Source organism: Phacochoerus africanus, chromosome 2, assembly GCF_016906955.1.
Source record: "Phacochoerus africanus isolate WHEZ1 chromosome 2, ROS_Pafr_v1, whole genome shotgun sequence".
NCBI lineage: Eukaryota > Metazoa > Chordata > Mammalia > Artiodactyla > Suidae > Phacochoerus > Phacochoerus africanus.
The window spans coordinates 276625497-276653288 of NC_062545.1; the positions used below are offsets into that span (position 1 = coordinate 276625497).

Genomic DNA, 27792 nt, shown 5'->3' on the forward strand with positions numbered 1-27792 from the left:
GCTCAGGGGACAGCCCCACTCGGGTACCGGTGAGAGTTCGTCTCCTTGGCTGAGCCCCACCTGTCTCTGTTCCTACTACGCAGACCCCTGTAGAGCTGAACCCCCCCACGCCGCGCCCCCACCAACTCCCCGCTTTGGGCTTGTTGGCCCTGGCACACGGTGGCGCAGGGCCTGGAGTGTCGTTCCCACTCAGCGGCCCTTCCTGGGTGGTTGCTATGTGCCCAGGGAAGTGCTGCTGAATGGAGCGGGCCCAGCAGTGACCTCATTCTGCAGGCTTGTCCCTGCAGGAAGGGGATGTGGCCCCGGATGCCGTGTGCAACCCAACGCGCAGTGCCAAGCTACCCCCAGGGTCTTGGGTCAACAGCGGAGCTGGAGGGCAAATTCAAGTTCAGGGCTGCCTCCACCCTCCCAGACCTCTGTGTCCCTGGTATGGGTGGGCAGCTCACTCCTCTCCCAACCCCAGTGGCTCTCTGTGACCAGGGGCTCCTTCCCACTACCCCCGTCTGCCACCTCTGCCCCCTTTCAGGGTAAGGGGCACCTGTGGGGCCCGAGCTGCTCAGTGTCCCTGTCCCATGGTCATGGGGCGGACACTGGGCCCAGTTGAAGCCCATCACCTGCTAGCTGAGTGGCCTGGAGGGAGTACCCTGAGTCACCCGCATGAGGCAGGAGGGGCGGTACACCCCCTGGGTGGGCTCGGAGGCGGACTCGGTTGACTTTGGACAGGCGGCTCAGCCGGAGGTGGAGAGGACTTATCGCCCGGTCGTGGGGATCAGCATCAGAGTCACAGTGCCCGGGGGCAGCCAGGCCCATGGGGTGCCCACAGATGGGCCCCAGGTGCCCCTGCTCTCAGAAGGGTCCCTGGGCCAGCCATGGCACTTCCTCACACCCCCTCTCTCCCGCAGAGGTCATGCAGAACTTCTCCAGCCGACCCGAAGTCCAGCACAGGGCCATGAAGAGGCTGCTGAGGATGCCGGAAGACCAGCTAGGTAGAGACGCCTGGCCCCCAGCTCTGGCCTCCAGGGCAGACCCTCCACCAAGAGAGCCCTGGCCCTCACTGCTGCGCTCCTAGTTGGTGCTTTCTTACTCCCGAGGCCCGTGCCTCTTCCTGTAAGGCTCCCCGGCGCTCCCGCCCACGCAGAGTCCTTCCTGTGCCGCCAGTTTTCCGGGGCAGAGAAGTGGGCGAGAGGGTGGCCTCCCTTCACGTGACTGTCAAAGATGCGACTGAGACCCACCCCCTTCCGCCTTCCCTCTCGATGGGTATTTGAGTTGTTGCTGACTTCCTGGTATCATAAACAATATCACACCGCCCCCCCACCCCTGGAGCACGTGCGCATGCGCCCGGGAGTGCGCGTCTCTGTAGGTCGGGCGCCTGGATGTGTGGGGTGTGCTTCCCGCTTTGATGCACACTGCACACTGTCCTCCACAGATGCGCCAACCACCAGGGCACTTCCCGCAACATTCTCCATCAAGGAGTGTTAATAATGGTTTGGTCTTTTGGCAGTGCCCTTGGCATGCGCAAGTTCCTTGGTCAGGGATCGAACCTGCGCCACAGAAGTGACCTGGACTGCTGCAGTGACAGTGCCTGATCCTTAACCCACGGAGCCACAGAACAACTCCAAAAATGCTTTTAATTTTGCCAAAACATTGCTTCCTAAAACTGTGCACTCAGCCCATCTCACTAGCCTAAACATTACACCCATCCACCCGCCCACCCATCCATCCATCTACCCATCCACCCACCCATCCATCAAGCATCTGTCCACTTGTCCACCACCCATCCTTCCCCAAAGGTGGTCCCAGCGGCGGGGCAGCAGGGACTGCTGAGGCCCGGGGCCGGCCGTCTTAACAGGGCACCAGAGACCTCAGGCTGGCCGCTTGCCTTTGTCCTCTCCTCCTCCTTCCCAGTGGCCCCTTCTGGAGCGAGGCTGTGGCTGGGATAGAGTCCATGGGAAGAGAGGTTCTGCCTCCCAGGAGGAAGGGAGGGGCTGCTGGGCCCCTTTATGGGTGGCCTTGACTGCCATCCCAGAGCCGCACCTGCCTCAGCCAGCCTCGTTTGGAGCCAGGCTAGCTGTGGCTTGGCTTCTCTGTGCCAGCACTTTTGTCCTTGTCATGCTCACAAGGAGACAGAGAGAGGTGAGGCAGCAGCGGGGAGGGGGCTTGGCTGGCCTGGACCCTCGGCGGCCCGCCACTGCCCCCACCCTCCGAGTGTGCAGCGCAGGCCCTGGCCCCGGGGGAGAGTTGACGGGGCCCACAGATGTCCCCTGCAGGACAGGAACAACCAAGGGCTCCGGAGTCGGACAGGCCGCGTTCAAAGCAAGTGACTTCATCTCACTGACCCTCAGTTTCCTCATCTGTGAAGCGAGGGTGGCAACAGGGGTTGACCTGGTAGAGCTGTTGGAGTAAGACAATCCCTGTGGCCCTCGGATGCTGACAGACCCTCTGGTCACCTGTCTGCTTGTCCGTGCGGAGCCAAGCAGACTCCCAGCAGGGTCCGGTCCATACGCCCCTCCCGCCACCTGCTCCTGTGTCGTCCTGTCGCTTGCCCTGCCAGGTCTGCCGTGGCCAGCGGAGCTGGTGGAGGTGCTGGTTGCCATCATGAAGCGACATGAGAGCGTCCTGGAAATCCAGCTGCACGCCTGCTCCCTGCTGCTGCGCACCCTGGGCCAAGGTGGGCTCGGCCGGCCAGGGAGACACGCCTCCCCCCATCTCACACCCACTCTTGCCTCAGGGTCTCACTCTCTGGAGGCGGTGCCCTGTCCTGCCCAGCCCACCCCTTCCCGGGATGACAGGCTGGGCACTGCCCAAGGCTGGCCTTTGACCTGCTTTGTGGCTCTGGACAAGCCCTCCCCCATCCGCTGGTTTGCAAGCATGACACGAGGAGTTGGATATGCGGGGTCCCGTGACCCTCCAGCAGGCTGGGTGGCGTCCCAGGGGTGAGTTTACGGGTGGGCAGCTGAGGAGGCCATCTGGGCAGCGCTGAGCTTGTAGCTGCAGAGGGAGGGCCTGGAGCTGAGAGCCCAGGCCCAGGCTTCTCCCAGTCTTTGGGTCATTAACAAAAGTTTAACTATTTCTGACTTTTAACTGGACGTCTTTCACTACCTTCCTAACTTTATTTTTGCTTTTTTTTCGGGGGCGGGGGGGAGGCTGCAGGTGTGCCTTATGGAGATTCCCAGGCTAGGAGTTGAACAGGAGCTGCAGCTTCCAGTCTACGCCACAGCCACAGCCATGCAGGATCTGAGCCATGTCTGTGACCTACACCACAGCTCACGATAACCCCAGATCCTTAACCCACTGGGAAAGGCCAGGGGTCGAACCCGCATCCTCATGGATGCTAGTCATGTTTGTTACTGCTGAGGCGCAATGGGAACTCCGCTACCGTCCTGCCTTTACTATCTCGGCTGAATTTCTACACTTTGCTCTGCACGTGATAAATGTCTACTCTGGAACAAGGTCGCCGGCCAGGCCGTCTGGGAAACTGGGCCCTGGCCACCGCGCGCTCCTGGCCTGGCAGGCTCCCTGGTCCTGGTCCTTTATTGGGTCACACGATGAGCACTCAGGGGGACCTGCAGTGTGCCCTGACCTCGGCCTCCACGCCAAGTCCAACCAGGGAGGGAGCATACCCGCCAGTGGCCCCCTGCTCTGGGTTGACCTGGGCCTCTCCTTTTGGCCCGTGCAGCGCTGGCACAGGACCCGGAGGCCACAGTGCCCAGCGACAGCGCCGTCACCCCTGTGCTGCTGGGCGTCCTGCGCAGCCACCCTGAGGAGCAGCAGCTCCTGGTCATGGTGTACAGTCTGCTCTGCATTGTCGCCAGCCAGGGTGGGTGTTGGACCCCCTCGGGCGCGGAGGCAGGGGTGGGTGGGTCCCAGCTCCCACCCTCATAGCCCGATGTCCCTCCACAAACGAGTGCAGGCTTCCCGTCCACGTGATCCAGGTCAACCCTTGTTGCTCACCTCCGCTTCACAGGGCACCCTGCTCCCGAGGCCACCAGCAGGCGGCCAGACGAAGGGCACTATGGAGGAGGCCCACCCGGAGGGCTCTGCTCACACTGTTCCAGCCACTAATTGGGTGGGCGTTGTTCTCCCCAAAGGGAAGCTGGGGCCCAAGGGAGCCCAGGACCCCCGCCCAAAGCCCCGCGGCCCAGGCTCACACACACTGACTGGATACAGTCCACCACACTTGGTCGACCCCACACTGGGGCGTGAGAAGGGCCACCGTGCAGAGCCATGCTGGGGCCACGGGTGCCAGTCAGCATCATCTGGCAAACTGGCTGTCAGGTCCTCACACCCAGAGGGCCCAGGGTGGGTCCATCCGGGAAGGCTCAGGCCTGCCGTGTGGCCACGGCCTGGGACGGAGATGCCGGAGTGGCGGCCAAGGAGGTGGACTATGGGAGATGCCGGAGTGGCGGCCCAGGGGGTGGGCCACACCCTTCTGTTGCCAGCTCCCACGCTGGGGTGAGACCGCCCCAGAGCAGGCACTCAGGGCTGTGGGATGCACAGGCCTGCAGTGGCCCCCAGGAGGGCTTCCTGGAGGGGGTCTCTGGGTCCTAATTCCAGGGCCCCTCCACAGACCTGGCCACAGACGAGCTGCACAAGGCCGGGCTGTTGGAGCAGATCCTGGAGCACCTGGACACCTTCCCCAGGAACAGGGACCTTTGCATCAATGGCCTGATCCTGCTCTGGGCCCTGCTGGTGGACGGTGAGGGGCCGGGGGCTGGTGTCCCTCTCTCCGCCCCCACCCCCACCCCGCCCACCCCAGATCCTCCACATCCCGGCCCTCGGACACTTCAGGCCACACCTTGGCCCGGGAAGGGCACTTCCGAGCTGGGAAGCAGAGGGAGTGGGGAGGTGACAGGGGAGCTGGACCTACAGAGGCAGGACGTGCTGTCCTGGGTGTAGGGCGGGGCTCGTGTTCTGGCCCCTGGTGCCCAGCCTAGGGGACCCTCCAGCTCCCACACGCAGACCCTGGTTTCAGAAGTTGGCCTCAGCACCGGGCAAACCAGCCTGCTGCTCCCTCCAGGTCCCACTTGCCTTCTGGCGTCCTGGCAGCCACTCCCAATCATGGAGAGCCCTGCCCACACCAGGCCTCCGGGAACAGAGGGTCCCACCCCCCACCCCAGAGACTTTCTGGGGCAGGAGCTGCCCCACCCCCACCTTGTCCCTGGTGGCCAGTGGGGGTCGTGCCACACACCAAGGGGCAGGTGACCTGCTACCACCCTGTCCTGTGCCAGCTGTTGCCGTGGACAAGGGCCCCTTGGAGAAAGCCCCGGCTCTCATCGCTGAGGTGCTGGCCACACACCCCACGGACACAGAGATGGCTGAGGCTGGCTGTGCGGCCCTGTGGTTGCTGTCCCTGCTAGGTGAGTCGCCTGGGGCTCTCAGGCTGGAGGGGGGACTTGGAGCCTTGAGACGAAGCCTGAGCCACCACCCCCCCGCCCCCGCAGGCTGCGTAAAGGAGCAGCAGCTGGAGAAGGTGGTGGTGCTGTTCCTGCAGAGCATCCGGCTGTGCCAGGACCGAGTGCTGCTGGTGACCAATGCCTACAGGGGGCTGGCCAGCCTTGCAAAGGCGTCCGGTGAGCCTGGGGGGTGGGGGTGGGCGCCAGGAAGCGGGGGCAAACAACCGGTCATGTTTGCCAGCTGCCCACAAACCAAACACAAAGTCAAAACAGGGAAAAGCACGTGTTCTCCCATCATCCAGATGTTGCCATGGAGACCATTCACAGGCTGTATCTGTATCACTGTCTCGTGTCTTCCTCGCCATCAACACACCTTGTCTGTGCAGGTTCCAGGGGGAGGGGGTTCTGAAGCCCCGAGGGCAAAAGGGACCCAGTGCGCAGGACCCCAGAGGCAGTCTGGGCAAGAACCTTGGTTTCGCTGCCTGCTGGTTCTGCTGGGTGACTCCCTGGAGTTGGCTTCCCCTGGACCCCAGGAGGATAAACCATGTGGCTGCTGGGTCGCTGGTCACACAGGTCCCCAGTGCCCCCACCAGCCGACGGGGTGGAGGAAGTGGGTCTGCAGTCTCGCTGGACGACCCACGCGGATGCGACAGCAAAACCCCGACCTCGGTGGGCCCCAGGCTGCAGGCCCCAGGGCATCTCCCGAGGCATTTGCCGCCAGAGCATTCTGGGCTCTCAACAAGCCCGGGACCCAGCCCCTGGATGACTCTGAGCAAAGCCCACCCCCGCGCCCCCAGAGCTGGCGGCGCTGCAGGTGGTGACACCCGAGGAGAGCAGCAACGGCCTCGCCCTCATCCAGGAGACCTACCAGCTCCACAGGGACGACCCGGAGGTGGTGGAGAGCCTGTGCATGCTGCTGGCCCAGCTGGCTTCCCACAGTGAGGACCCCTCCCGGAGGCGCCCTCCTGGCCTGCTGCCCTCCTCGGAAGTGCCCTGGCCTCAGGTCCCTCTGCTCTGCCCACAGAGGAGGTCCTATTGGAGCTGGCGGCCAGCGGCATCCAGCCCCTGGTGGAGGAGATCCACGGGCGCTTCACCTCCAGCCTGGTGAGCATTGGGCTGCCTCGGCCAGACCCGGGAGGCCCGAGTCACGGCACGTCTGGTCTCAAGTGGCTTTTCCCGCGGGTCACCCCACCTCCCGCCTGGACCCAAGTGAACCTGAGGGGCAGGGGCAGGGGCAGGGGCAGGGGCAGGAAGACATAGAAGAACAAGATTAAAGGACAGATGAGGAGTTCCTGTCGTGGCGCAGTGGTTAACGAATCCGACTAGGAACCATGAGGTTGCGGGTTCAATCCCTGGCCTTGCTCAATGGGTTAAGGATCCGGCGTTGCCGTGAGCTGTGGTGTAGGTTGCAGATGCGGCTCGGATCCCGCGTTGCTGTGGCTCTGGCGTAGGCCGGTGGCTGCAGCTCCGATTCAACCCCCAGCCTGGGAACCTCCATGTGCCCCGGGAACGGCTCAAAGAAATGGCAAAAAGACAAAAAGACAGACGAGACGACTGTGGCGCCTGAGAAGGCCTGTGAAAAAGCCGGCCCACTCTTGTCCTTCCAGGAGCTGGTTTCTTATGCAGAGAGTGGGCTCCAGAGGCTGGTGGCGGCCCCGCAGCCCTGCCCCGAGGGAGACCCGCAGGCTTTGTCCCGGCCCAGGCCTCCCTCTCCTTCCTCCCGCAGCCTGGCTGGGCTGGGACACGTGGCAGCAGCGGGACACGGTGGTCCTCTCGGCCGCTGAGCCTCCACGCGCTCCAGCTCAAGTAAAAGCCTGTGTTCACGTCACGGAACGCCCTCCGTGGGTGCAGACTGTCGTCCTGCTCTCAGGTGGCCCAGGACAGCCTAGGGCATCACGCGCTCCACTTGGTGCCACTGGCTGCTCCTGTTCTCGGACCCTCAGCCGGGGGCCAGGCAGGAAAAGCTACAGGCCGCCCACGGTCTGCGTGTCCTCCGGGGACAACTGCTGTCACCATGCTGGGCCAGCCGTGCGCTCTGACCCGGGGTCTGAACTTGGCAGGGGTGTGTGGGGGTGGGGGGTGAGGTTTTTGCCCTCAGAAACCAAGTCCATGGGCTGCCCCAGGCCGGAGAGTTCTTCCCATCGCCCACGGCAACAAGGGACAGGGGCCTCATCAGGAAGGCGCCCAAAGCCCAGATGAGAACTGGGTGCTTCCAGCTCGGGGACCAGGCAACCCCCGGGAACAGGCTCCCCCTCCGCCGGCGGGGGGAAGGTCTCAGGTCACAAAGCCAGGGGGCAGATGTCCGCTCAGCAGCACGCATGTCTCAGCCACCATGATTCCGAGATTTTTGACAGCGTCCCTGTCCTGCGACTCGATCTGTCCCGTCACAGCTGCCGGGGGTGTGGGGCGGCCCAGGGCAGGGCTCCTGCTAGGTGCGGTGGCTGCGGGCATCCAGGGCGGGGGCCGAGGGGTGCCTGTCCCGGGCAAGGCTCTCCCACTCCCGCTTCACCGAGATGTAGAGTCGCATGGCCGCCTGCGCATCCTCAACCTATAGAGGACACGGAGGTTGCTGTGATGGCCCCGCTGGCGACAAACATGGCCAGGCGCCCGTCAAGACCCCAGCTACTGCGTCCTGGTGCCGGACATGGGGCGAATGGAGCGGAGAACCCATGAGGGCAGCGGTCCAGTGAGGCGGCCCTCGCCGCACGCCCTCGCCCTAGGCGGAGGGACGGTGGCGGGGGGGGGGGCTCGGAGCTTGAGGCTGGAGCCCACGCCTTCGATCCAGAGCAGGGGCCCTGGCCCCAGGTCGAATGTGCCAGCAGGTCTCGTCTGCTCCGTGTTAGTTAAAGGCAGCCGTCCAGCATCTAGGGCTGCGCAGGCCTGCTGAGCCGGGCCACTTTGCAGGGACCCGCGCAGCAGCTTCTCCCACAGCAGCAGGCACCCCAGGCCCAGTGTTCGCCATCAGGTGACACTGCGCCCACCCGAGGACTGTCACCGGGACACACTTACAGAACAGTGCTCCGCCTGCTGCACCGGGAGCCCCAGGATCTTCTCGGCGAGCAGCTTCAGAGACGGCCGTGCACTCTGCAGGGGGCGAGAGAGCAGACACAGCCCCGCTGCGGTGTGGCCTCTGCAGCTGGAGCTCGGGGCGGGGGCAGGGGGGCACCCGCAGAGCCCCGACCCCAGGGACCTTCAGTGCGCCTTCCATGGATAAGTGCCCACAGCCCTGAAGGCAGCGGACACCCGGTCAGCCCGCAGAGGAGCAGGGACGGACACCGCCCCTCTGCCGTCCAGCCTCGGGCTCCGGTGCTCATTCCAAAGGGGGACTCTGCCTCTGGAACAGAGACGACAGCGGCCTCTTACCCTCCGCCGGGGGCCTAATCAGCTATCAGACAGCGGAACTCACCTGCCCTCGGAGACGCTAACCTGAAAGACGGCGTTTAGCCGGATGCTGTCTGTCTTTCTATCTGTCTGTCTTTTTTTAGGGCCGCACCCACGGCATATGGAGGTTCCCAGACTAGGGATTACATTGGAGCCGCACCTGACAGCCTACCCCACAGCCACAGCAATGCAAGATCCTTAACCCACTGAGCGAGGCCAGGGATCGAACCCACGTCCTCATGGACACTAGTTGGGTTCATTATCACTGAGCCACAACGGGAACTCCAGCCAAACTCTCTTTTAAGGTTCCTTTCAGTTTTAAAGGTTAAAAGGAAAGACCAAGCCAAAACACCTGTAGCCGCCGAGCTGGCCTCCAGGACCAGACCGGCAGGTCAGGCCTGCGGCCACTCCCGGCAGAGCGGCTGATTCCAGTACCTTCACTTGGCTCCTGAAGGGCCTGTACTTCTGCGTGTCCCGGACCTTCTTCTTCGGGTGACCCAGAAACAGCACCTGGAGGCCAAAAATGCGACGGGCGTTTCACCGTTTGTCTACAGTGATTCCCCCCCCCCCCCCCGCCAACTCCAACACACACACACCTAAAACCAGGTGCTGATTCGGGCCTGAGCTTCCGAGGGAAAATCCCTGGGAAGAACCAAGGGGATACAACCACAGCCTTGACACGGGGGAGGCCGGTGACTAAGCCGCCAAGGAGCCAGCCGCCAACTGGTTCCGTGGTTTGAGTTGTTGCACGTTCAGGAAGTCAGACATGAAAGGTCACCTGGTGACCTCAGGACAGGCCCCAGGAGAGGCTATTTATACAGGACGTGCTGAAGTCACCAGGGGCGGAGGGGGCGCAAGGAGGGAGCCTGAGCCACGGGGGCCTCCGAGGTGAGGCTGTCCTTGATGAAACGCATCTCAGCGGGCAGAGGGCCGGCTAGGTTTTATCAGTTCGAAGTTTACTTTTAAAAGGCACTAAGACCAGTTCGCGTGAGTCCCTGAAACATCGGTTTCCACAGACCACTGAGAAACCCTGGGCCCAGGGAGGCGTCTCCACTGCCCACAGCCGGGACCCTACAGAGCAAAGGTTGAGGCCACATTGTCTGGGGCACAGGAGGGGGACCCTCCCAGCTGGCCCACGGGCAGCAGATGCAGTGCCTGGCTGCCCTCATGGGTGGGCAGGGACTCAGATCCCAGCTCTGCCAGGCTGACACAGCAGGCAGGGCCACCCCGGTCACTGAGTTTCGAGAAAGGCCGGCAGCGCCAAGAGCCTGTACCTTGAGGTCATTGTGCAGCGCGTGTCCCACCAGGATGCGGCCCTTCAGCAAGGCTGCCACCTCCTTCTGCACGATTTCAAATTCCTCTCCTGAAAAACAGACAAGTCGACCACTTCTGAGAGGGAGGCCCCTGCCCCTGGTTGGACCCAAGAGGCCAGCAGGGGGGGTGATGCCAAGGCCGGGGGGCTGTCCCAGCCCCCCAAAGGTGGGGAGAAGTGGAGGGAGCACGCTTACTGCCCCCAGGCAGACCAATGCTGAATCTACAATAATAAACCAGGGCTCAGAGTTCCCCTTGGGGCTCAGTGATTAATGAACCTGACCAGTATCCATGAGGATGGGGGCTCGATCCCTGGCCCCACTCAGTGGGTTAAGGATCTGGTGTTGTTATGTGCTGTGGTGTAGGTCACAGGCACAGCTCAGATCTGGAGTGGCTGTGGTGGGGGCCGGCGGCTGAAGCTCCAGTTTGACCCCTAGCCTGACAACTTCCATATTTCCATATGCTGCAGGTGCGGCCATTAAAAAGAGGGAGGGAGGGAGGAACCCAGACTCATGTTTGGTGTCTTTTCAACTGGAAATGCAAACAAGGAGTGGGAGTCCCCTGCCGCAGATGTTGAGAAGCCTGGCTCCAGACCCTGGGCTCCGGGTGGCCCTGCCTACTCTCTCGGAGCGGACCCCTCGGGGCCCCCAAAGGCAAGGGCTGCAGCACAGCACTCATGCCCAGTGGCTGCCCGCCCCTGATCAAGCAGGCCCGGCAGAGCCTGGATGGAGACATGGCCAAGGCTGGGCTGCCTGTGGGCCAAGTGCGGGGAGCACCTGAAGGTGCGGGGAGCAGAGCCAAGGACAGGGGGCCTTTAGCCTTGGCCTCCAGGGTCTCCTGGCCCCAAATCTCATGGCCTCCCAGGTGCTTCTTGGTCCCTGGGCCCAGCCTGTCCCCTGGCAAAGCCTGCAGACTTGGCCCGGTCCAGAGGCGGGCCATGCTCCTCGCCTTTTAGGGTCACCTCCAGCTCACACCTGCTCCCCTCTCCCAACCCCTACAATCTACTCCCGAGACCACCACCAGAAGGAACCTGCTAGAAGCCGGGCCAGACCGGCCTCATGGCTCACCACCTCCCAAGTCTTCGCACAGGCCCCAGACCCTCCAGCCTGTTCCGCCTCCCCAGCCCCCTCCCCACCCCACCCCACCTCCTTCCTCTGTCCCCACGGCCAGGGGACTCAGAGCAGCTCGGGAACCCTGTCTTAAGGTCGAGGGGCCAAGAGACAGCGAGGCAGACGGGTGGGACGGGCGCAGAGCCAGCAGAACCCATGCGCCCGCGGGGGAGGCCCCATGGCCGGAGGGGGAGGGAAGCAGGCAGGGGCCCCCCTGCCTCGGAGACGGGCTGGGAACCCACCCTGCGCCAGGTTCTCGGGCCGGATCCCACTGACCGCCGTCCTGTAGTCGGTCACCGGCTGGGTCGGCTTCACGTACTTGTCATAAACACACTTCCCGAACTGGTTCACCAGAGACACGCGGGCCAGCATGCTCTCGTCCCCCTGGGGGCCCACGCCCACCATCTCACAGTCCAGGGCCAGGGCTCTCGTCAGGCTGCAGGGGAACCAAGGGTCCGGCTGAATCCAGGCCAAGGGACCCGGGTCTCAGCAGGATGCCGAGAGGGGCTGCCCGGCCCAGCGGGGGAAGGGGAAGTAGCTCCTTCCTGAAGACCCCCGGCCCCACGTACCCGTCGAAGGCCCGCTCCTTGACCAGCGTGACACCGCTCTCGCTCTGGCCCAGCTGCTTGCGGGCCACCTCGGCCGCCTCGGGGCCGAGGGCCGCTTCGATGTCCGCAGGGTCCACGTCATCAAACCAGATGTCTGCTCTGGGGGGGCGGGGAGAGCAGCCGGAACGAGCACCGTCAGGCCCCGGCCTGCGCTCCCTTTTCTTTGATGGCCGCACCCGTGGCAGACGGAAGGTCCCGGGCCGGACCGAATCCGAGCAACGCCAGATCCTTTAACCCGCTGGGCCCTGGGGACCGAACTCGCACCACCACAGCGACAGCCAGCTCGCGAGCCCCCTGTGCCAGCAGGAACGCCACTGCGTCCTTTTTAAGTGACCAGGTTCGGTCAAAACTCAGGACCGCAGGGCAACCCAGGGAACAGGACACAGGTGTAACGGCTGCGGACGTTTCTCTTATTTACAACGCGGGTAAACAGGGTGACTGGGGAAGGTCAACAGACCCCCTCCCTGCCCGCCCACGTCCGAGGACACCGCTTCCTGGGGGAGGTGTCTTTCTGGCTGAGCTTCAACGTCACTTCCTGAGAGCTCGCCCCCCCCCTCCCCCGCATCTGCTCCCAGGTCTCCCTTGCTGGGTTTGTGCGGACCACACGCAGGGAGGTACAGACACGACCCAGGGCACCGCCTGACCCCTCGAGAGGGAGGGACTGGCACACTGACGTGTACACAGCAGGCAGCCAACCACTCTTTCCCGGAACCTAGAGCCGCACAGACGGGCGGACTGACAGACACGCCATGCCCGGCCGAGCCCTCCCAGGGCCGCACTGCCCTCTGGCCCTGCCCTGAGTGCCCAGCCCAGGGCAGCACCTCACAGACCAGCAGCAATGACCACACAGCCTCAGGGAAGGTCAGGCGCCTGCCCGTCCCAAACCGCCCAGCTAGCAAGACGGGGGATCCGGTCCAAAGTGGGGTCTCCCTGACTCCGGCGTTCCTGCATCCCACAGTGGCCGCCAGGGGCCTTCGATGCTCCAAGCCCTGTTCTGGCCTTGGAGACACAGCAGGTCTGAAGCGGGCTTTGGCTTCTTTATGCCGACATCCCAGGGGAAAGGAACGACAGAGAACAGACAGCGCCAGGGCGAGGGGACGGAGGCGCCACCAGCCTCGGCCTCCTTAAGAGAGGCCTGCAAATGGCAGAGTGGAAGGGCTGGGGCTCGCCTTGTCTCATGGAGATAACGAAACTACAACCGAGTGCTGAACAAGCCTCAACCAAAAAGACTGAGAACTGCTAAAAAAGATATCCTACTCCAGAAGACGAAGGGGAGGCCACATGGAGACGGTCGGAGGGGAGCCTACGCGACATGAGCAACCCCATACCTCCGGGGCGTGCAGCCCACAGACTGGAAAGTGACTGTATCGCAGAGGCTCCCCCATGGCAGGGAGAGTTCTGAGCCCCACGTCAGGCTCCCAGGCCTGGAGATCCGGCACTGGGAGAAGAAGCCCAGGGGCACTTGTGCTCAGGAGCTCCGTGGGAGTGGGGCAAACGGAGACCCCGCTCCTGAAAGGCGCACACAGGCTTTCATGTGCACCGGGTCCCAGGGCAAAGCAGAGGCTCCGCAGGAATCTGGGTGAGATTGGCCTGCGTTTCTTGGACGATCTCCTGGGGAAGGAGGAAAGCAGGGGTGACAGTGGCTCGTTGTGGGAGAAGGACACTGGAGGCAAAGTTCTCTGGAATATTCGTCGGTGGCATGCGTTCCTCTGGAGGTGGCCATTTTGGGAAAGTCTGGCCCCACCCATCAGGGCTGAGAAGCCCCAGGCCAAACAACAATCCAGGTGGGATCACAGTCCCACCTTCAGCAAACAGACTTCCTAAAGACCCCCAGGCGCAGTCTCCTCCAATCTCACCCAGAGACAAAGCCCCACTCGCCAGAGGGTAAGAATTAGCTCCACCCACCAGTGGGCAGGCACCCGTCCCTCCCATCAGGAAGCCTACAGCAAGCCCCCCCCTTCAGCCACAAGGGGGGCAGACGCCAGAAGGGAGAGAGGCTATAACTCTATGGTCTGCAGAAAGGAAACCACACCAAAAACCTATACAAAATGAAAAGGTAGAGAATTATGACTCAGATAAAAGAATAAGAAAGAACCCCAGAAAAACAACTATGTGGTCTAGAGGTTACAACCTCCATGACAAAGACTTTAAACTAGTGACATTAAAGACTTGGGGGTAACCTGGAGGCAGACTGAAGAGTTACAAGAAACATTGATGAGATGGAAGATGCACCCACTAAGCAAGCAGAGACGCGGAATACGGTAACCAAGATAAGACACGCGCTAGAAGGAACCGACGGCAGAACACAGGCGGCAGGAGAACGAATACGCGAGGTGGCGGACAGGCGGGGGGCATCACTGACCTGGAGCAGAAGAGAGAAAGACGACTGAAGAGAACTGAGGACGGCCCGGGAGACTGGGACGGCGTTGAGTGCACCGTGTTATGGGGGCGCCAGAAGGAGCAGAGGGAGAAAGGGGCAGAAAGAATATGCGAAAAGATACTAGCCAAAAACTTCCCTAACACGGGAAAGGAACCTCTCCCTCAAATCCAGGAAGCCGTAAAGGAAGCACCCTATAAAACGAACCCAAGGAGGGACACCCCGAGGCACATGTTAATCAAACTGACCCAAACGAAAGGCAAAGAGAAAACATTAAAAGCAGCCAGGGAAAAGAAACAGGTGACACACAAAGGAACCCCGATAAGGTTATCAGCCCATCTTTCGGCAGAAACCCCGCAGGCCAGAAGGGAGTGGCACAGCATACTTAAAGTGATGAAAAAACCTCCAGCCAAGATCACTCTACCCAGCAAGGCTTCCGTTTCAGATGTGAAGGAAAAATTGCAAGCTTTACAGACAAGCCACAGCTAAGAGAATTCAGCAGCACTAGACCAGCTCCATGACAAACGCGAAAGGAACCTCTCTAGGACAAAAGGCCGCAACGACATCAAGAAAATGAGAAATGAGGAGAAAGGCCTCAGCGGCTGGGACCTTGTGCAGGATGAGGGGCTGAGGCAGTCCCCACAGCCGCACTGGCCCACGGGCACTTACTCGGTGGGCGGGGCTGGCGGCAAGGGGGCAGTCACCTCCTCAGCTTTCCGCTTCTTATGCTTGATGTCTCCTCGCTTTGGAGAAATGTCGCCACTGGTCCTTGTCTTGGCTTCCTTCTCCCTGTGCTGAGCCTGCCCGCCGGCCTGTGTGCGAGGGGCGGGCCTCTTCCTCTGTGTCGGAAGTCGCGGTGAGGGCGCAGCGCCTCCGCTGGCCTCGGGAGCTGTGTTTTCTGTCCCCACCTGGCTCCTCTCTGCTCTGTCTGGCACCGCTTTTCTGCTGGGCTGGGCCCTTTGGGGCTGCTTTCTGGAACTCAGCCGAGAGGGAACGAGAGACTCCTCCAGGGCCTGTGACTTTGGTTTCAGCAGCTGATGGAACCCAAAGAAAACACGGGACACATTTTAATTCAAACATCACACACAAGAGATTGAAAAACTCATATGTATGTGTGTAAAACCGACCTGTTTTCACATTCACAGTTAGAGTCAGTTCCCTCACAGATCAGCCAACAAGCTGGGCCGCTGAAGCCGCTTTCTTTTTTTTTTTTTTTTGTCTTTTTGCTATTTCTTGGGCCGCTCCCACGGCATATGGAGGTTCCCAGGCTAGGGGTCCAATCGGAGCTGCAGCCACCGGCCTACGCCAGAGCCACAGCAACGCGGGATCCGAGCCGCGTCTGCCACCTACACCACAGCTCACGGCAACGCCGGATCGTTAACCCACTGAGCAAGGGCAGGGACCGAACCCGCAACCTCATGGTTCCTAGTCGGATTCGTTAACCACTGCGCCACGACGGGAACTCCTGAAGCCGCTTTCTTGATCAGACTTCCTGGTTTGCTACTGCTGTGAAGGTCTCGGGAAGGCAGGCTGTGCCCACAAGACATGGCTGAAGAAGGGCTGGGGTCTCCCAGCCCGACCTTCTTCTGTGCCCTCAGCATGGCCATTCTCAACACGCTTAAGGTCCTGCCACACAGCAACCAGCTGAGATGAGGGATGAGGCTGCTTTCTACTCACCCGTTTCTCTAATGTTTAAAGAAGAGAAATGCGGAGTTCCCGTTGTGGCGCAGGGGGAACGAATCCGACTAGCAACCACGAGGACGCAGGTTCGATCCCTGGCCTTGCTCATTGGATTAAGGATCTGGCACTGCCATGAGCTATGGTGTAGGTGGCAGACGTGGTTCAGATCTGGTCTTGCTGTGGCTCTGCTGTAGGCCGGCAGCTACAGCTCCGATTCAACCCCTAGACTGGGAACCTCCATATGCCGCAGGTGCGGCCCTAAAAAGCAAAAGACAAAAAAATTAAAAAGAAGAGAAATTTACTTTCTTGTATAAACGGAGAAAACGCAAGGTTTTTCCCACAAGAAACATCCTTCTGCCTGCTTAACTTTGCTTTACTTTCTTGAGAGAAAGACCTAAGACTACAGTTCAAGAAATCAGGGAACCCAGGGGTTGCCAGATGGAATTTCATCATCCTGTGTGTCAAGACAGGAGAATTATTATCTGGACAGCTCTTCTCTGTTCTGACTCTGAGACTTTGAGGGTCAGCAGCAGCAAAGGGCAGAAATGCACATCTGACCCAGTGACTGCATCCCTCAGTCTGCCATCCGCTAGCTGTGACACTGGGCCAAGTTCTTAAACGCTGCCTCCGCTCCCTTTTCTAGAAAACAGAGGTGATAACAGCGGCTACCTCCGAGGGAGGTGGAGAGAATGCAGGAGGGAGGCACAGGGAGCAGCATTTAGCAGACAGAAACCTGGCCCTAACTTTGGGCCACTGATGTGGAGAAAGGCAGCAAGTACCACGTGACATTCAGAACAGGGACTTGGGCATCTGACTCCTGGCTCCACTGGCCCAGCTGCAGTCCTGGACAATTTACTTAACGTTTCTGGCTCTCTCATCTGTAAGATGGAGAGGAACGACCAAGGCCTCTACCTCTCAGTGTCCCTGCGCCTGGTGAAATAAGGACACACGTGGATCACCCAGCAGCGACTGCACGTTTTAAGAGCTCAGCACCTGGAGGCAGCTGCCATCTATTAAAGACCCGGAGTGTTGCTAGAATCCTCCGGCCCAGGTTCCTGCTCTGCTCTCCCCCGAGTCCGCCACCGCCTGTGAAAGACTCCGACCACCGACACAGCGTTCCCTCCAGCCTGCCTCCGCAGCTCCCGGGGCCCCGCAAGCCCTTCTCCTTCTTTCCACTCGGGGAGGCCCTGCCCTTACCTCCCGCAGAACCTTCCAGTTTTGGGAAAAGTCCTCTGGTGCCTTTGGAGGCCGCACCGCGACCCCTCTGGGGTCGTTCCCCGGCTTCCTGCTCGCTTCTCGAGCTTTGTTCTTCCAGAACCTTTTCTTTCTGTTTTTCTTCCGACTCGGCTTCTTGACGAGCCCGGGCTCAGGCGCCGGGTCGCCCGGGGCGCGCTCGGGGGCCAGCATCCTCGCCTTCGCCATCGCGGCACCGACCCGGCCCCCGCGCCCATCCACGGCGGCGCCGCCGCGGCCCCGGAGCCGGGCTCTGCCCGCCGAGCACGGGCCCCGCCGCCCCTGACTCGCCGGCCCGGGGGAAAAACACCAGCGCTCGAGACCCCGGAAGCCGCCCCGCGCGCGTCTCCGCACGTGCGTCCCGGTCCCCGGAAGCGCTCGTCCCTCCGAGGCCGGCTGGAAACCCGGCCCTCGCCGCTGGTTCCGCGCGGCCGGGAGCGGGGCGGAGCTCTCGGTCCCCCTGAGGAAAACGGCCGCCAGCCCGGTCGGCGGCCCGGGATCAGGTTGGGGTAAGCGCGGGATCCCACCGAGAGCCCACGCGGGGCAGAGAAACGCGAGCTCCGGAAGGGACCGAGGGGGCCGCCGTCGTTGTAGCGCCGCTGCTGGGCCGGCGCAGCACAGGCGCAGGCGGCCGCCAGGGGGCGCTGAGCGGCTGGGCCTGGAGCGCCGGAGGCGAAGCCCAGACTCCCCCGGCTTTGCGACGGGAGACGGAGGCTCAGGGATGAAAGGGGGTCCCCAGGTCGCCCAGCCTGCTTTACCAAAGCCATAGGGCTGCCATTTCCCATAACAAAAACGAAGCATTGCATTTAGCGTTCTCTGTTATTTTAACTCACGAGCACACCTGCCTGGCCCTGACTGTACCTCGTAAATAATCTACATTAGACCTCTGCACCCCGAAGCTTCGGTTCTGGTCTCTGTATGTGCCTGGGAGCCTCCGGGGAAATACAGGTACTAAGTCAACAATCTTGGAGAGCAGTAACTACAATCAAGATGATAAAATGAGGTGCTGGGTTATGAGGCCCCCAAGCAAGATGCAAGATGCCCAGAAAAATAGGAATTTCAGATAAAGTCTACTTTTTATAAATATGTTTCATATAATAGCTGCAGTATTGGGGGCATACTTACACACACACACACACACACACACACACACACACACAAAATCCGGAGAGTTCCTGTTGTGGCACAGAGGAAACGAATCCGCTAGTATACATGAGGATATGGGTTTGATCCCTGGCCTTGCTCTGTGGGATAAGGATCCAGCACTGCCGTGAGCTGTGGTGTAGGTCACAGATGCAGCTTGAATCTCGTGTTGCTGTGGCTGTGGTGGAGGCTGGCAGCTGTAGCTCCAATTGGACCCATAGCCTGGGAACTTCCACATGCTGCAGGTGCGGCTCTAAAAAGGAAAAAAAAAAATCCATTGTTTATCTGAAATTCAAATTTCATTACTGTCCTGATTTTTGTCTTCTAAATGTGGTACCTCCTCTCCCTGGAATGGGTGGGGCACTTAGATGGTGCCTAGAAGGAGGTGCCATTTGAGCTGAAACTCGATTGAGCAGACCAGCGGCCAGAGGGAACAGCAAAGCATTGGATGTATTTGAGGCATGAAAGGCAGGCTGGTGGGGCTACAGGTCTTTGGGCACAGGGGGGAGGGATGGGGAGGCAGGCAGAGGGCCGGACAGGGGCCAAACCTTGGATTATAGGGCCTCTGAGGCTCAGGATGGAGTTTGGACCTTTTATTCTAAGGACAAAGGGGAGCTACGGATTGTTTTGAAGAGGGGGAGTGATGAAATGCGTTGGGGGGGTGGGAGAGAGGGAGAGCAGGCAGCCCTGTTGGGAGCCCATTCCAGTTGCCCAGGCCAGCGATGAGCAGCCTGGATTGGGGCCACGTGTCGGTTTGGGTCTGTGGGAAGCGGTTCCAGGGATGGAGTTGGGAAGGCACGCCTTTAGTTGGGGGTGGAATGCCTGCGGGAGGTAAAGGGCGGGGCAGGGAGTGCCTCACACCTACTGACCCTGAGGCTGCAAAGTGGGCCGGCCCAGGTGGATGGGCAGGTGCGTCTTCCCTGGTACCCAGCCTGAGAAGGGGGCTGAGGCAGGCAGGGACCAAGGCCGATTCTCACCCCCACCCCATTAGCCATCCACTAAGATGGGAGAGGCATCCCGAAGGTGGGGGAGAGTTGTATGAATCTTACAAGTGGAGCGGACCTCGGTGGCCTGTGATGCTGAGCGCAGTGGATGCCCCCAGCCGGGTTCTGTGACTGGCACAGACCAGGCAATCGCGGAGCGGGAGGGAGTGAGGACAGGAGACTGGAGACACAGATCACGGGGAGCAGGGTTCCCAGAGAGCAGGCGGGGCAGTGCCTCAGACCGGAGCCGGGGGACTCCCAGATGGGTGATGAATCCCCTCCCCCGCTCCCGGCTCCCAGGCGCGGGACTGCAGCTCTGAGCCAAGGCCAGGTTGCGGCAGGAGGAGCCTGCAGGCCGCCCAGCCCCGTGGCCCCTGCCCTGGGAGGAAGTGCCGTGAATAAACACTGCCTAATCGTCCAGCGCAGCGGGTCTGTCACACTCCCGCCGCCGCCGACCAGATCTCAGTCTCAGCCGCCAGGCTCTCCCGCCCCCCGCCGGGCCAGCAGGCTTTCTGAGGATGAGGGTGAGAGACCTTGGCCTCCGGGGCCGATGCGTGCGAGGAATCCTCACGTCTCTCTTCCTCCTGGGCTGCTGGGGGCTCTCCTGTTTCCCGCAGGTGGGTGGATCCACGGATGCGGTGCCGGGCCCCTGGGAGAGGAGGGGGCTGCCCAACAACCCTTGGGTGGAGGGGGAGCAAAGCTGAACTTGGACTTCAGGGGACTGAGTGGGCTCACTGGACAGGGGGTTGGCCTAGCGCCGTCCCCTGGGCCGGCGAAGGGCAGACACTGTCTGTGGTCTATGCGGACAAAGACGCGAGTGGCCGGCCTGCCTTCCCATCCTGGGGCGCATCTCTCCCCACTCCCCTCTGCCCCCTCCTGGCCTTGTCCCACTCCCACCTCCCCCTCTCCCTCACCTCCCCTGCTCATCTGCTCTGGCTTCCAGCTATTTCTTCAGGCTTTGGAGCCGGAGGAAGTGACTGCTTACCTTGGCCCTGCTGCCGCCTTGGAAGGTACCTGTCCTGGCATCGCAAAGGGAGTGTCTCAGCGCCTGGGGCATCTCACCACTGGGTCAGGGGGCTTGGCTCCTGGGTGGCTCTGTTGGGAGGAGGTCAGAGCCGTCGCTGGCGTCGTCTTTGCCCCGCTAATGAATTCCATTACTTCCTGCCAAGTCGATAAGACTTGGTCTGGGTGTTCTGGGCTGAGCTGGGGCTCTGACCCCGGGGTTCTGCTCAGTATCTCGAAGGAACAGTCACTAATTAGCTGGGCCTCCTTTGGGCTGACTGATTTTCAGGAACTCTTGCGGTTTCTGGCCGGGGCTGTAAATATTTATCTCTTCTGTGAGCGACGAGATGGGCGCTCGGGTCCAGCTCCAGCCAAAGCCTTTTCCTGTCACTCGTGGGCCATGTCTGTGGACTCTTCCGTGGCGCCAGCCCCCTTTCCCAGCAGGGCCATTGGTGAACTTGATCCAAAGGCTGGTGGGGACGGGAGCAGGGCGGGCTAGTGGTCCGGGTCGAGAAAATCGGGGATGTCCCACTGGTGGCTGGTTTCTTTGTGGTCCGCGTCAGATACACACTGACCGATGCCGGGGGCCGTAATGGGGCGGGCAGTGCTGGAGGCCCGGTGGCTGATCGTGGGGTCTGGGGGCTGGGAACGTGTCTATCTCATCTTCCAGGTCCCTGAAGCGCTAGGAGACCACAGCCTGGGGTCCCCAAGTCTCTGGGGGCCACCTTGGGGTGAGGGGAGGAGGGCGGGGTCGGCCCTGGGCTCCTGCTTTCCACTGAGGCTTGCACCTGCCTCACCTGTCGGGGTTCAAGACGTTCCCCCGTGTAACAGGTGTTGCAAGGCGAGGCTGCTGTGCCGAGCTCTGGTCGGGCTCCCCAGCATCAAGCTGGGAGGAGGTGGACCTAAACCCAGACTCCGGGCTCTAGGCCAGGCCTCCTCCCCACTGATTCTCCCCAAAGGGGAACGTGTCTGCTTCGGGGGCAGGTAGACCTCCCGCCTCTGAGCGGCCCTGCACAGTTTGCAAGCTCATTCACCGTCCCGTGGCTTGAACCTTGGCCCTAGGTAGGGGGTCACTGATGGTTCCCGCACTCTGGGTGGGAACCTGGAGCCCCAAAGGTGAGAACTGGCTGCCACGGGCCTGCAGGATGGCTCCGGGGCTGGGCTGGATGGGGCTTTGGTGCGACCAGAAGGACATAAAGCCACGCAATAGCTCCCTCCCGGGCCTTGTGCTGCTCTGAAGCACCGAGTCAGCACTGGGACCTGGGCCGAGGGGTAGGATGACATGTCCCCCCTCACCCCTGCCCCGCCCAAGGTGGCTGTCCTCCCAGGAAGCTGGCCGGGCCATCAGTCATATCAGTCACCCCGTGGGTGACATGCCAGAGCTGGGGACCGCTCGCCCTCTGAGAGCCTGGTTGCCCAAGGAGTCAGGAGGACCACCCTGCATCCGTTCGTGGGTGTCTGAGGATCTGCGGGCACCGAGAGCCCAGCTCCAAGTGGGCCAGGGCGGAAGTGCCCACCCGGCTCCCCTGTGTGTGGGGTGGGGGGCAGGGCAGGCCCCCTCAGGCTCCTCACCTCCCCTGTGAGAAAGCTGGGGGTTGGGCCACTGTGATTCCAGGCTCAGGAGCCAAGGCTGATGGAGGGGCCGGGCCCCACCTCTGGCCTGCTTTCCAGGACCCTCGCTGTCAGCCCTGCCACCCACCTCGCCAGGCCGCCCTCCTGCCCGGCGCCTTTGGAGACGGGCTGCTGGGAGCGTCCTGCACCTGGAGCTGCTGGTGGCCGTGGGTCCCGATGTCCAGCAGGCTCACCAGGAGGACACGGAGCGCTACGTGCTCACCAACCTCAACATGGTCAGTGCTGGCGTGGGGCACAGGCTCTGTGGGCGACGCTGACCCAGGAGAGGGCTTGGGACGCTGGTGGCACTGTGGCCACCCTCAGGAGCCTGTGGACACAGTGCCCCATACCCGGGGCTTGTGCAAAAAGAGTCAGTGGGCTGGCTTCTCTGGTGGGTATGGACCTGAGCCTGGGGTCACATGTGGGGCTCAGGGCCTGGGGTGGGAGAGGCGTGGCCTGTTCTTATCTGCCCCCTACACACTGGGCAGTGCCCCCCACAGCCTCTTTCTGCTTTCGTCTCTTCACCCAGCCTCGCCCCTCATCGATCTGTGGGCACCTTGGCTGGCCCTGCCCGAGTGCCCAGCAGGGCTGCACCCCGCTGGGCTTTCTCAGTGCCCGCATGTCTGCAGGCCTCCTCTGCACTTAGCTTTTAGGGGTAACAGTGGGGTAGGAAGCCCAGCTTCCATCATCCATCATCTCAGAGACCAAGAGGCAGCCCAGAAACAGGTGACCGCAAGGCACCTGATGACCCCGTTTCCCTGATGGGCTGTGCCCGGCCACACGTATGTTCACACATGAAACACACAGACACACATGTTCCAGGCCACCAGGTCAGTGTCCGCAAACATCAGGAGATTAATACGACCACTGGCGGCAGGCAGGGCCAGAGTTGCTCCCCTGGTACGTTGGCCTTGGAGGGCTGGGCAACTGTCCTAGAATATGGGGTCCTTGTCCCCAGCCTCATGAATGCCCATCTCTTTGGGGTTTTTTGTTTTTGTTTTCGTCTCTTTAGGGCCGCACCCAAGGCATATGGAGGTTCCCAGGCTCGGGGTCTAATCAGAGCTGTAGCTGCCCGCCTAGGCCACAGCCACAGCAACGCCAGATCTGAGCCACGTCTGCGACCTACACCACAGCCACAGCAACGCAGGATCCTTAACCCACTGAGTGAGGCCGGGGATTGAACCTGCATCCTCATGGATCCTAGCCGGGTCTGTTACCCCTGAGTCAGGATGGGAACTCCCTGCCCACCCCTCTCGGATAAAAGGAAAATATCCCCCAAACACAGAGCCCCGGGCACTCTGACCCCTCTCCTTTCCCAGGTGTTCTCTGGGCCTCCCGCCCCAAAGGGAGGCTGTGTCCCAGATGCTACACCCACGGGCTCCCAAACCCTGGGAAAGCTGGTTCAAGGCCCGGGTCAGCCTGCTTGGGTCTCCACCTGCAGGCCCAGAAATGGCACATATTCAAAGTCATTTGAAAGCTGTGGTTTTCAAGCTTTGGGAGGCCCTCCCCCACCTCAAATGTGCTGGAATTTGGTAATCAAACCACACTCCCTCTGGTCATTCGACATGTTTTATGAGGACCAAGGGTGGCCAGGTGGTAGACTGTAGACGGGCGCCTGCCTACATGATGCCAGGCATGGTCACGGCCAGTGTCACGACGGGGCACCCACCCTGTGCCCGCTGCATTGTTCTTAAGTCTGCCGACAGACTGGTGCAAACAACCGCGGTACAAGTCGACCAGAGTTGGCACCTTGGCAGACGGACCACGAGAGCCTGGCTGGGGGCGAGTGGGGGGGCGTTCTCATCCAGGTGCCTGGGAAGGGGCCCACGGAGCAGGAGGAGGCCCTCAGGTGAAGTGGGCAGAAGTGAGAGAGGTGTTTTGGGGAGGTGGGCGGAGATGAGAGAGGACAGGGTGCGTGCAGTTGAAGAGAAGCCGTGTTGGAGTCAAAGCGCCTTCTAGACTCATGAGAATTATACGCAGTCCGTTGTTTCGAGGTTCTGGGTGTTGGCTGGCCTTCTCGAGCTGTGAGCAAAGGGGGGCCCCCAGCAGATGCGACTGTCTCTGTGGTGGCTCCCAGTCCCAGCAGTGGCATTTTGGGTACCCCTCCCCTCAGCTGATAGAGTCTCCAGGCTTCCCCCTCCGCCGCCCCCCCCACCCCGGCCACGGTGGACCCCGGCCCACCTCTCTGCCTGCCTTTGCACAGGGGTCAGAGCTGCTGAGGGACCCGTCCCTGGGGGCTCAGTTCCGCGTGCACCTGGTGAAGATGGTTATTCTGACACAGCCTCAGGTAGGCGCTGGGCTGGGCACCCAGCCCCCTGGGGAACCTGCTTCCGCCCACTTGAACCTGTGCCTGTGGGTGCCCACAGAGCAGCAGGGGTGAGGGCAGGGCTCCCCTCTTCCAGCTCTGCCCTGGCACTCAGCCTCTGTCTCCTCATCTGTAACGTGGGACAGGAATCGGGCTGTTACGGGGCTGACCGAGATGCTGGCAGCGGGAGCACCCTGCTCGGCGTGGGTGCCCTGAGGGTGCGCTCTGTGGCTGGTCCTCCAGGATGCTCCGAATATCACAGCCAACATCACCGCATCCCTGCGGAGCGTCTGTGACTGGAGCAGGACGGTCAACCCCGAGGATGACGCAGATCCCAGCCACGCCGACCTCGTGCTTTACGTCACCAGGTACCCAAGCTCCCCGCCGGTGCCCCAGCCGCCCCGGGAGCCACTCCCACTCTCTGCAAAGGTGGCCCGGCGGCGGGCAGGCACCTCAGCACTGCCCAGGTGTCTGTTCCTTCTTTCTGAGGTTTGACCTGGAATTGCCCGACGGTAACCGGCAGGTTCGGGGGGTCACCCAGCTGGGGGGCGCCTGCTCCTCTTCTTGGAGCTGCCTTATCACAGAGGATACTGGCTTCGACCTGGGGGTCACCATCGCCCACGAAATTGGGCACAGGTACGAGGCCCCGCCCCCATCCCCAGGCTCTGGGCAAGGACCTGACCTGGGCCCTGGGAGGGGAGGGTGTGGTTGGCAGTGGTCCCTGGAAGAACCTGCTAGAAGGAGGCCATACCCTCAACCCCAAGGGACTAGGGACTGACACTTCCTCATTCCTGAATGATTAAATGAAAAAAAATTTTTTTTTCAAAAAATAAGCAAAGCACACCCAGGAGTTAAAAAGCAGTTTTCAGGGAGTTCCCATCGTGGCGCAGTGGTTAACGAATCCGACGAGGAACCATGAGGTTGCGGGTTCGATCCCTGCCCTTGCTCAGTGGGTTAACGATCCGGCGTTGCCGTGAGCTGTGGTGTAGCTTGCAGACTCGACTCGGATCCAGTGTTGCTGTGGCTCTGGCGTAGGCCGGCGGCTACAGCTCCGATTGGACCCCTATCCTGGGAACCTCCATATGCCGCGGGAGCGGCCCAAGAAATGGCAAAAAGACCAAAAAAAAAAAAAAGAAAAGTAGTTTTTGTAGGAAATCCAGGTGAAGAAAAGATAGGCCTAAAAATTATCCCAAATCCCAGCACTTAGACATATACCGTCTCTCTCTTCTTTACACGCACATACGTAATTTTTTATTTGTGAACTTGGGATTATGCTGTACAGTAGTTAACAGCCCTTTTTTTTTTTTCTTTTTGGCTGCCCCGAAGCAATGGAATTCCCCGGCCAGGGATCAGATCTGAGCCACACGATGGCCGATTTCTCGCCACAGTGGGAACTCGTGGTTCCTGCCTTTTAATGTAATATTATATCCCAAATATCTCCCCCAGGTCTTTTACAGAGTATTTTTTTTTCTTCTTCTCTCTCTCTTTTTAAAAATTTTTGGCCACCTTACGGCATATGGAGTTCCTGGGCCAAAGCTGCAGTTGCACCCTATGCCGCAGCGGCAGCAAGCCACTGTGCTGAGCATCGAACCTTCATCCTGGTGCTGCAGTGACACCGATCCCATTGTGCCACAGTGGGAACTCCTATAGTAGGTTTTGCTACACATGGCAGTTTGCTTAATAAATATATAGTTTGTTTCCAGCCTTTTCCTGGTATGTAAATGCTCTACTTCAGTGGGCAAACCTGTGCTCCCTTTATTTACCTAGTGGTGGGTTTCTTTCCGTTTTGATTTTTAGTCTTTGAATTATGAAAGTAACACCTGCTTGCTGGAAAAATTCAAATAGCACAGAGACTGGTAAAGTGAAAACTTAGTGTCTGACTTCCCTGTGTGCCAGCCCTCTCTCCCACCCACCCCACCCCCACCCCCACCCCCCACCCCCACGGGCCACGCTGGGGCTCCCACCCCCACAGTGCTCCAGGCACCACAACTCCTCCATCTTTCTTGTTTGGAGAGAAAAACAAAGGGGAATTGAAAACAACTGCCTTCCATTGCGGAGCAGAGATATTCGTCTGAGGTCCCACCCTTTCACTGTAGCACATTCAATATCTTCACAGGGAGCCCCCCCAGGACAAGAAAGTCCCAAGGCGCTCCCTCGAACGCTGTCTTCCCAGATTCCCAGACCTCGAACATCGTGGATGACTTTGGCTTGCACATTTTTAATGCCTTTTTTTTGGTCTTTTTTTTAGGACTGCATCGGCAGCATATGGAGGTTCCCAAGCTAGGGGTTGAATCTGAGCTGTAGCCGCTGGTCTACGCCGCAGCAACAGGGATCTGAGCCTAGACTGTGACATACACCACAGCTCACTGGCAACACCGGATCCTTAGCCCACTGCATGAGGCCAGGGATCGAACCTGCGTCCTCATGGATGCCAGTCAGATTCGTTTCTCCCTAAAAGCCTTTTTGATATGTATTAGCCGAAAGAGTCAGGAGCCACCTGGCCGGCCCAGAGCTCTTTCGGGCGGGAAACAGGCTGGGTGGCCGCGCGACGCGCCCCATGCCTGGGTTAGGTGGTGGCGGGCCCTAGGCGACCCGGCCTGGCAACCGGGCCCAGAGGGAGGGGACCGTGGCCAGCCTGCCGCCCTTAGCGCCCCGCCTCCGCAGCTTTGGCCTGGAGCACGACGGCGCGCCCGGCAGCGACTGCGAGGCCAGCGGCCACGTGATGGCGTCCGACGGCGCTGCGCCAGCCCGCGGGGGCCCCACGTGGTCCCCCTGCAGCCGCCGGCAGCTGCAGCGCATGCTCAGGTACCTGCACCCCTGACCCCGGCCCTCCCTACGTCCCCACCTCCCCTTTGCGCGCCCCCCTACTTCCCGTCCCTGGACCCACCCCTCCATTTACCCCGCGCCCCCCGCCCGGTCCATTCCTTGTCCGCTCCCATCGCATCCTTGCGCCCACCTCTCCACGGAGCCCCACTGTGTCTCGGGAAGCACTCCTCCATGCCGCCCCCCCACCTCCAGCCCCCATCGCCTCTGGCCTTGACCGCGCCATCCTTTCAACATCCACTTCTCCATCTCGGCCCTCCCCCCAACCTGCCCACCCAGCCCACGGTCCACTCCCTTCCCGCCCCGGGGCCACCTCCCTCCTTTCCCTCCCATCCCATTCCTGCACCTGCCGCTCAGTTGTCCCCTCTACACTCCCACCCCATCCCAGACTCACTTCTCCAACCCCTTCATCGCCCCCCGCCACCCCCGCCCCGGCGCCCAGGCTTGAGCCTTGTCCTACCCCAGGGTCGCCTAGACAAGGCGGGTGGGGTGGGGGGTCACCGCCGGAGAATCCCCAACCCGCTCACCGACCCTGATGCTCCAAACGCCCTCTCCTCCCGCCTCCGCTCTGCCACCCGGTGCCCACCCCGGGCCTGAGCCTTGGCTTCTTCGTCTCAGCGCAGGACGCCCGCGCTGCGTGTGGGACCCGCCGGGGCCGCAGTCCTGGGCCGCGGGCCGCCCTCCCGAAGCGCACCCTGGCCTCTACTACGGCGCCGACGAGCAGTGCCGCGTCGCCTTCGGCCCTACGGCGGTGGCCTGCACCTTCGCCAGGGAGCAGCTGGTGAGTCTAGGCGGGGATAGTGTTTACAGCGCCCCGCCATCCACACGGGGGG

General features: G+C 61.4%; 3 protein-coding genes across 12 annotated transcripts in view; 2 read left to right on the forward strand and 1 right to left on the reverse strand.

Annotated features, from left to right (window-relative positions):
- STKLD1 (serine/threonine kinase like domain containing 1) overlaps positions 1–7592 on the forward strand; it is a 23964-nt gene extending 16372 nt beyond the window's left edge. For 6 of the 7 annotated variants that reach the window (XM_047768829.1, XM_047768831.1, XM_047768833.1 and 3 more), the window contains 8 exons: positions 903–986; positions 2552–2668; positions 3677–3817; positions 4568–4696; positions 5229–5357; positions 5442–5570; positions 6191–6497; positions 7001–7592. In XM_047768829.1, coding sequence (XP_047624785.1) covers positions 903–986; positions 2552–2668; positions 3677–3817; positions 4568–4696; positions 5229–5357; positions 5442–5570; positions 6191–6497; positions 7001–7592 — 1628 coding nt within the window. The remainder of the gene's footprint in view (positions 1–902; positions 987–2551; positions 2669–3676; positions 3818–4567; positions 4697–5228; positions 5358–5441; positions 5571–6190; positions 6498–7000) is intronic. The other variant, XM_047768836.1, reaches the window with a different exon arrangement.
- Positions 6946–17441, reverse strand: REXO4 (REX4 homolog, 3'-5' exonuclease). Its single transcript, XM_047768839.1, has 8 exons — positions 17057–17441; positions 14849–15213; positions 11764–11901; positions 11437–11630; positions 10049–10137; positions 9210–9284; positions 8403–8477; positions 6946–7941 (listed from the first exon to the last, which is right to left on the reverse strand). The coding sequence occupies exons 1-8, from the start codon at positions 17279–17281 to the stop codon at positions 7822–7824; spliced, it is 1281 nt and encodes a 426-aa protein (XP_047624795.1). The 5' UTR covers positions 17282–17441; the 3' UTR covers positions 6946–7821.
- A 71-nt stretch (positions 17442–17512) lies between these two features.
- ADAMTS13 (ADAM metallopeptidase with thrombospondin type 1 motif 13) overlaps positions 17513–27792 on the forward strand; it is a 34294-nt gene continuing 24014 nt past the window's right edge. Inside the window, exons 1-10 of one of the 4 annotated variants that reach the window (XM_047768825.1) lie at positions 17536–17601; positions 17975–18040; positions 19519–19835; positions 20162–20228; positions 21892–22067; positions 24035–24118; positions 24380–24504; positions 24626–24772; positions 26801–26941; positions 27578–27740. In XM_047768825.1, coding sequence (XP_047624781.1) covers positions 19737–19835; positions 20162–20228; positions 21892–22067; positions 24035–24118; positions 24380–24504; positions 24626–24772; positions 26801–26941; positions 27578–27740 — 1002 coding nt within the window. In that variant the 5' untranslated portion in view covers positions 17536–17601; positions 17975–18040; positions 19519–19736. Of the gene's footprint in view, positions 17602–17756; positions 18041–19518; positions 19836–20161; positions 20229–21891; positions 22068–24034; positions 24119–24379; positions 24505–24625; positions 24773–26800; positions 26942–27577; positions 27741–27792 lie in introns of those variants that run through there. The other 3 variants (XM_047768826.1, XM_047768827.1, XM_047768828.1) reach the window with 3 other exon arrangements.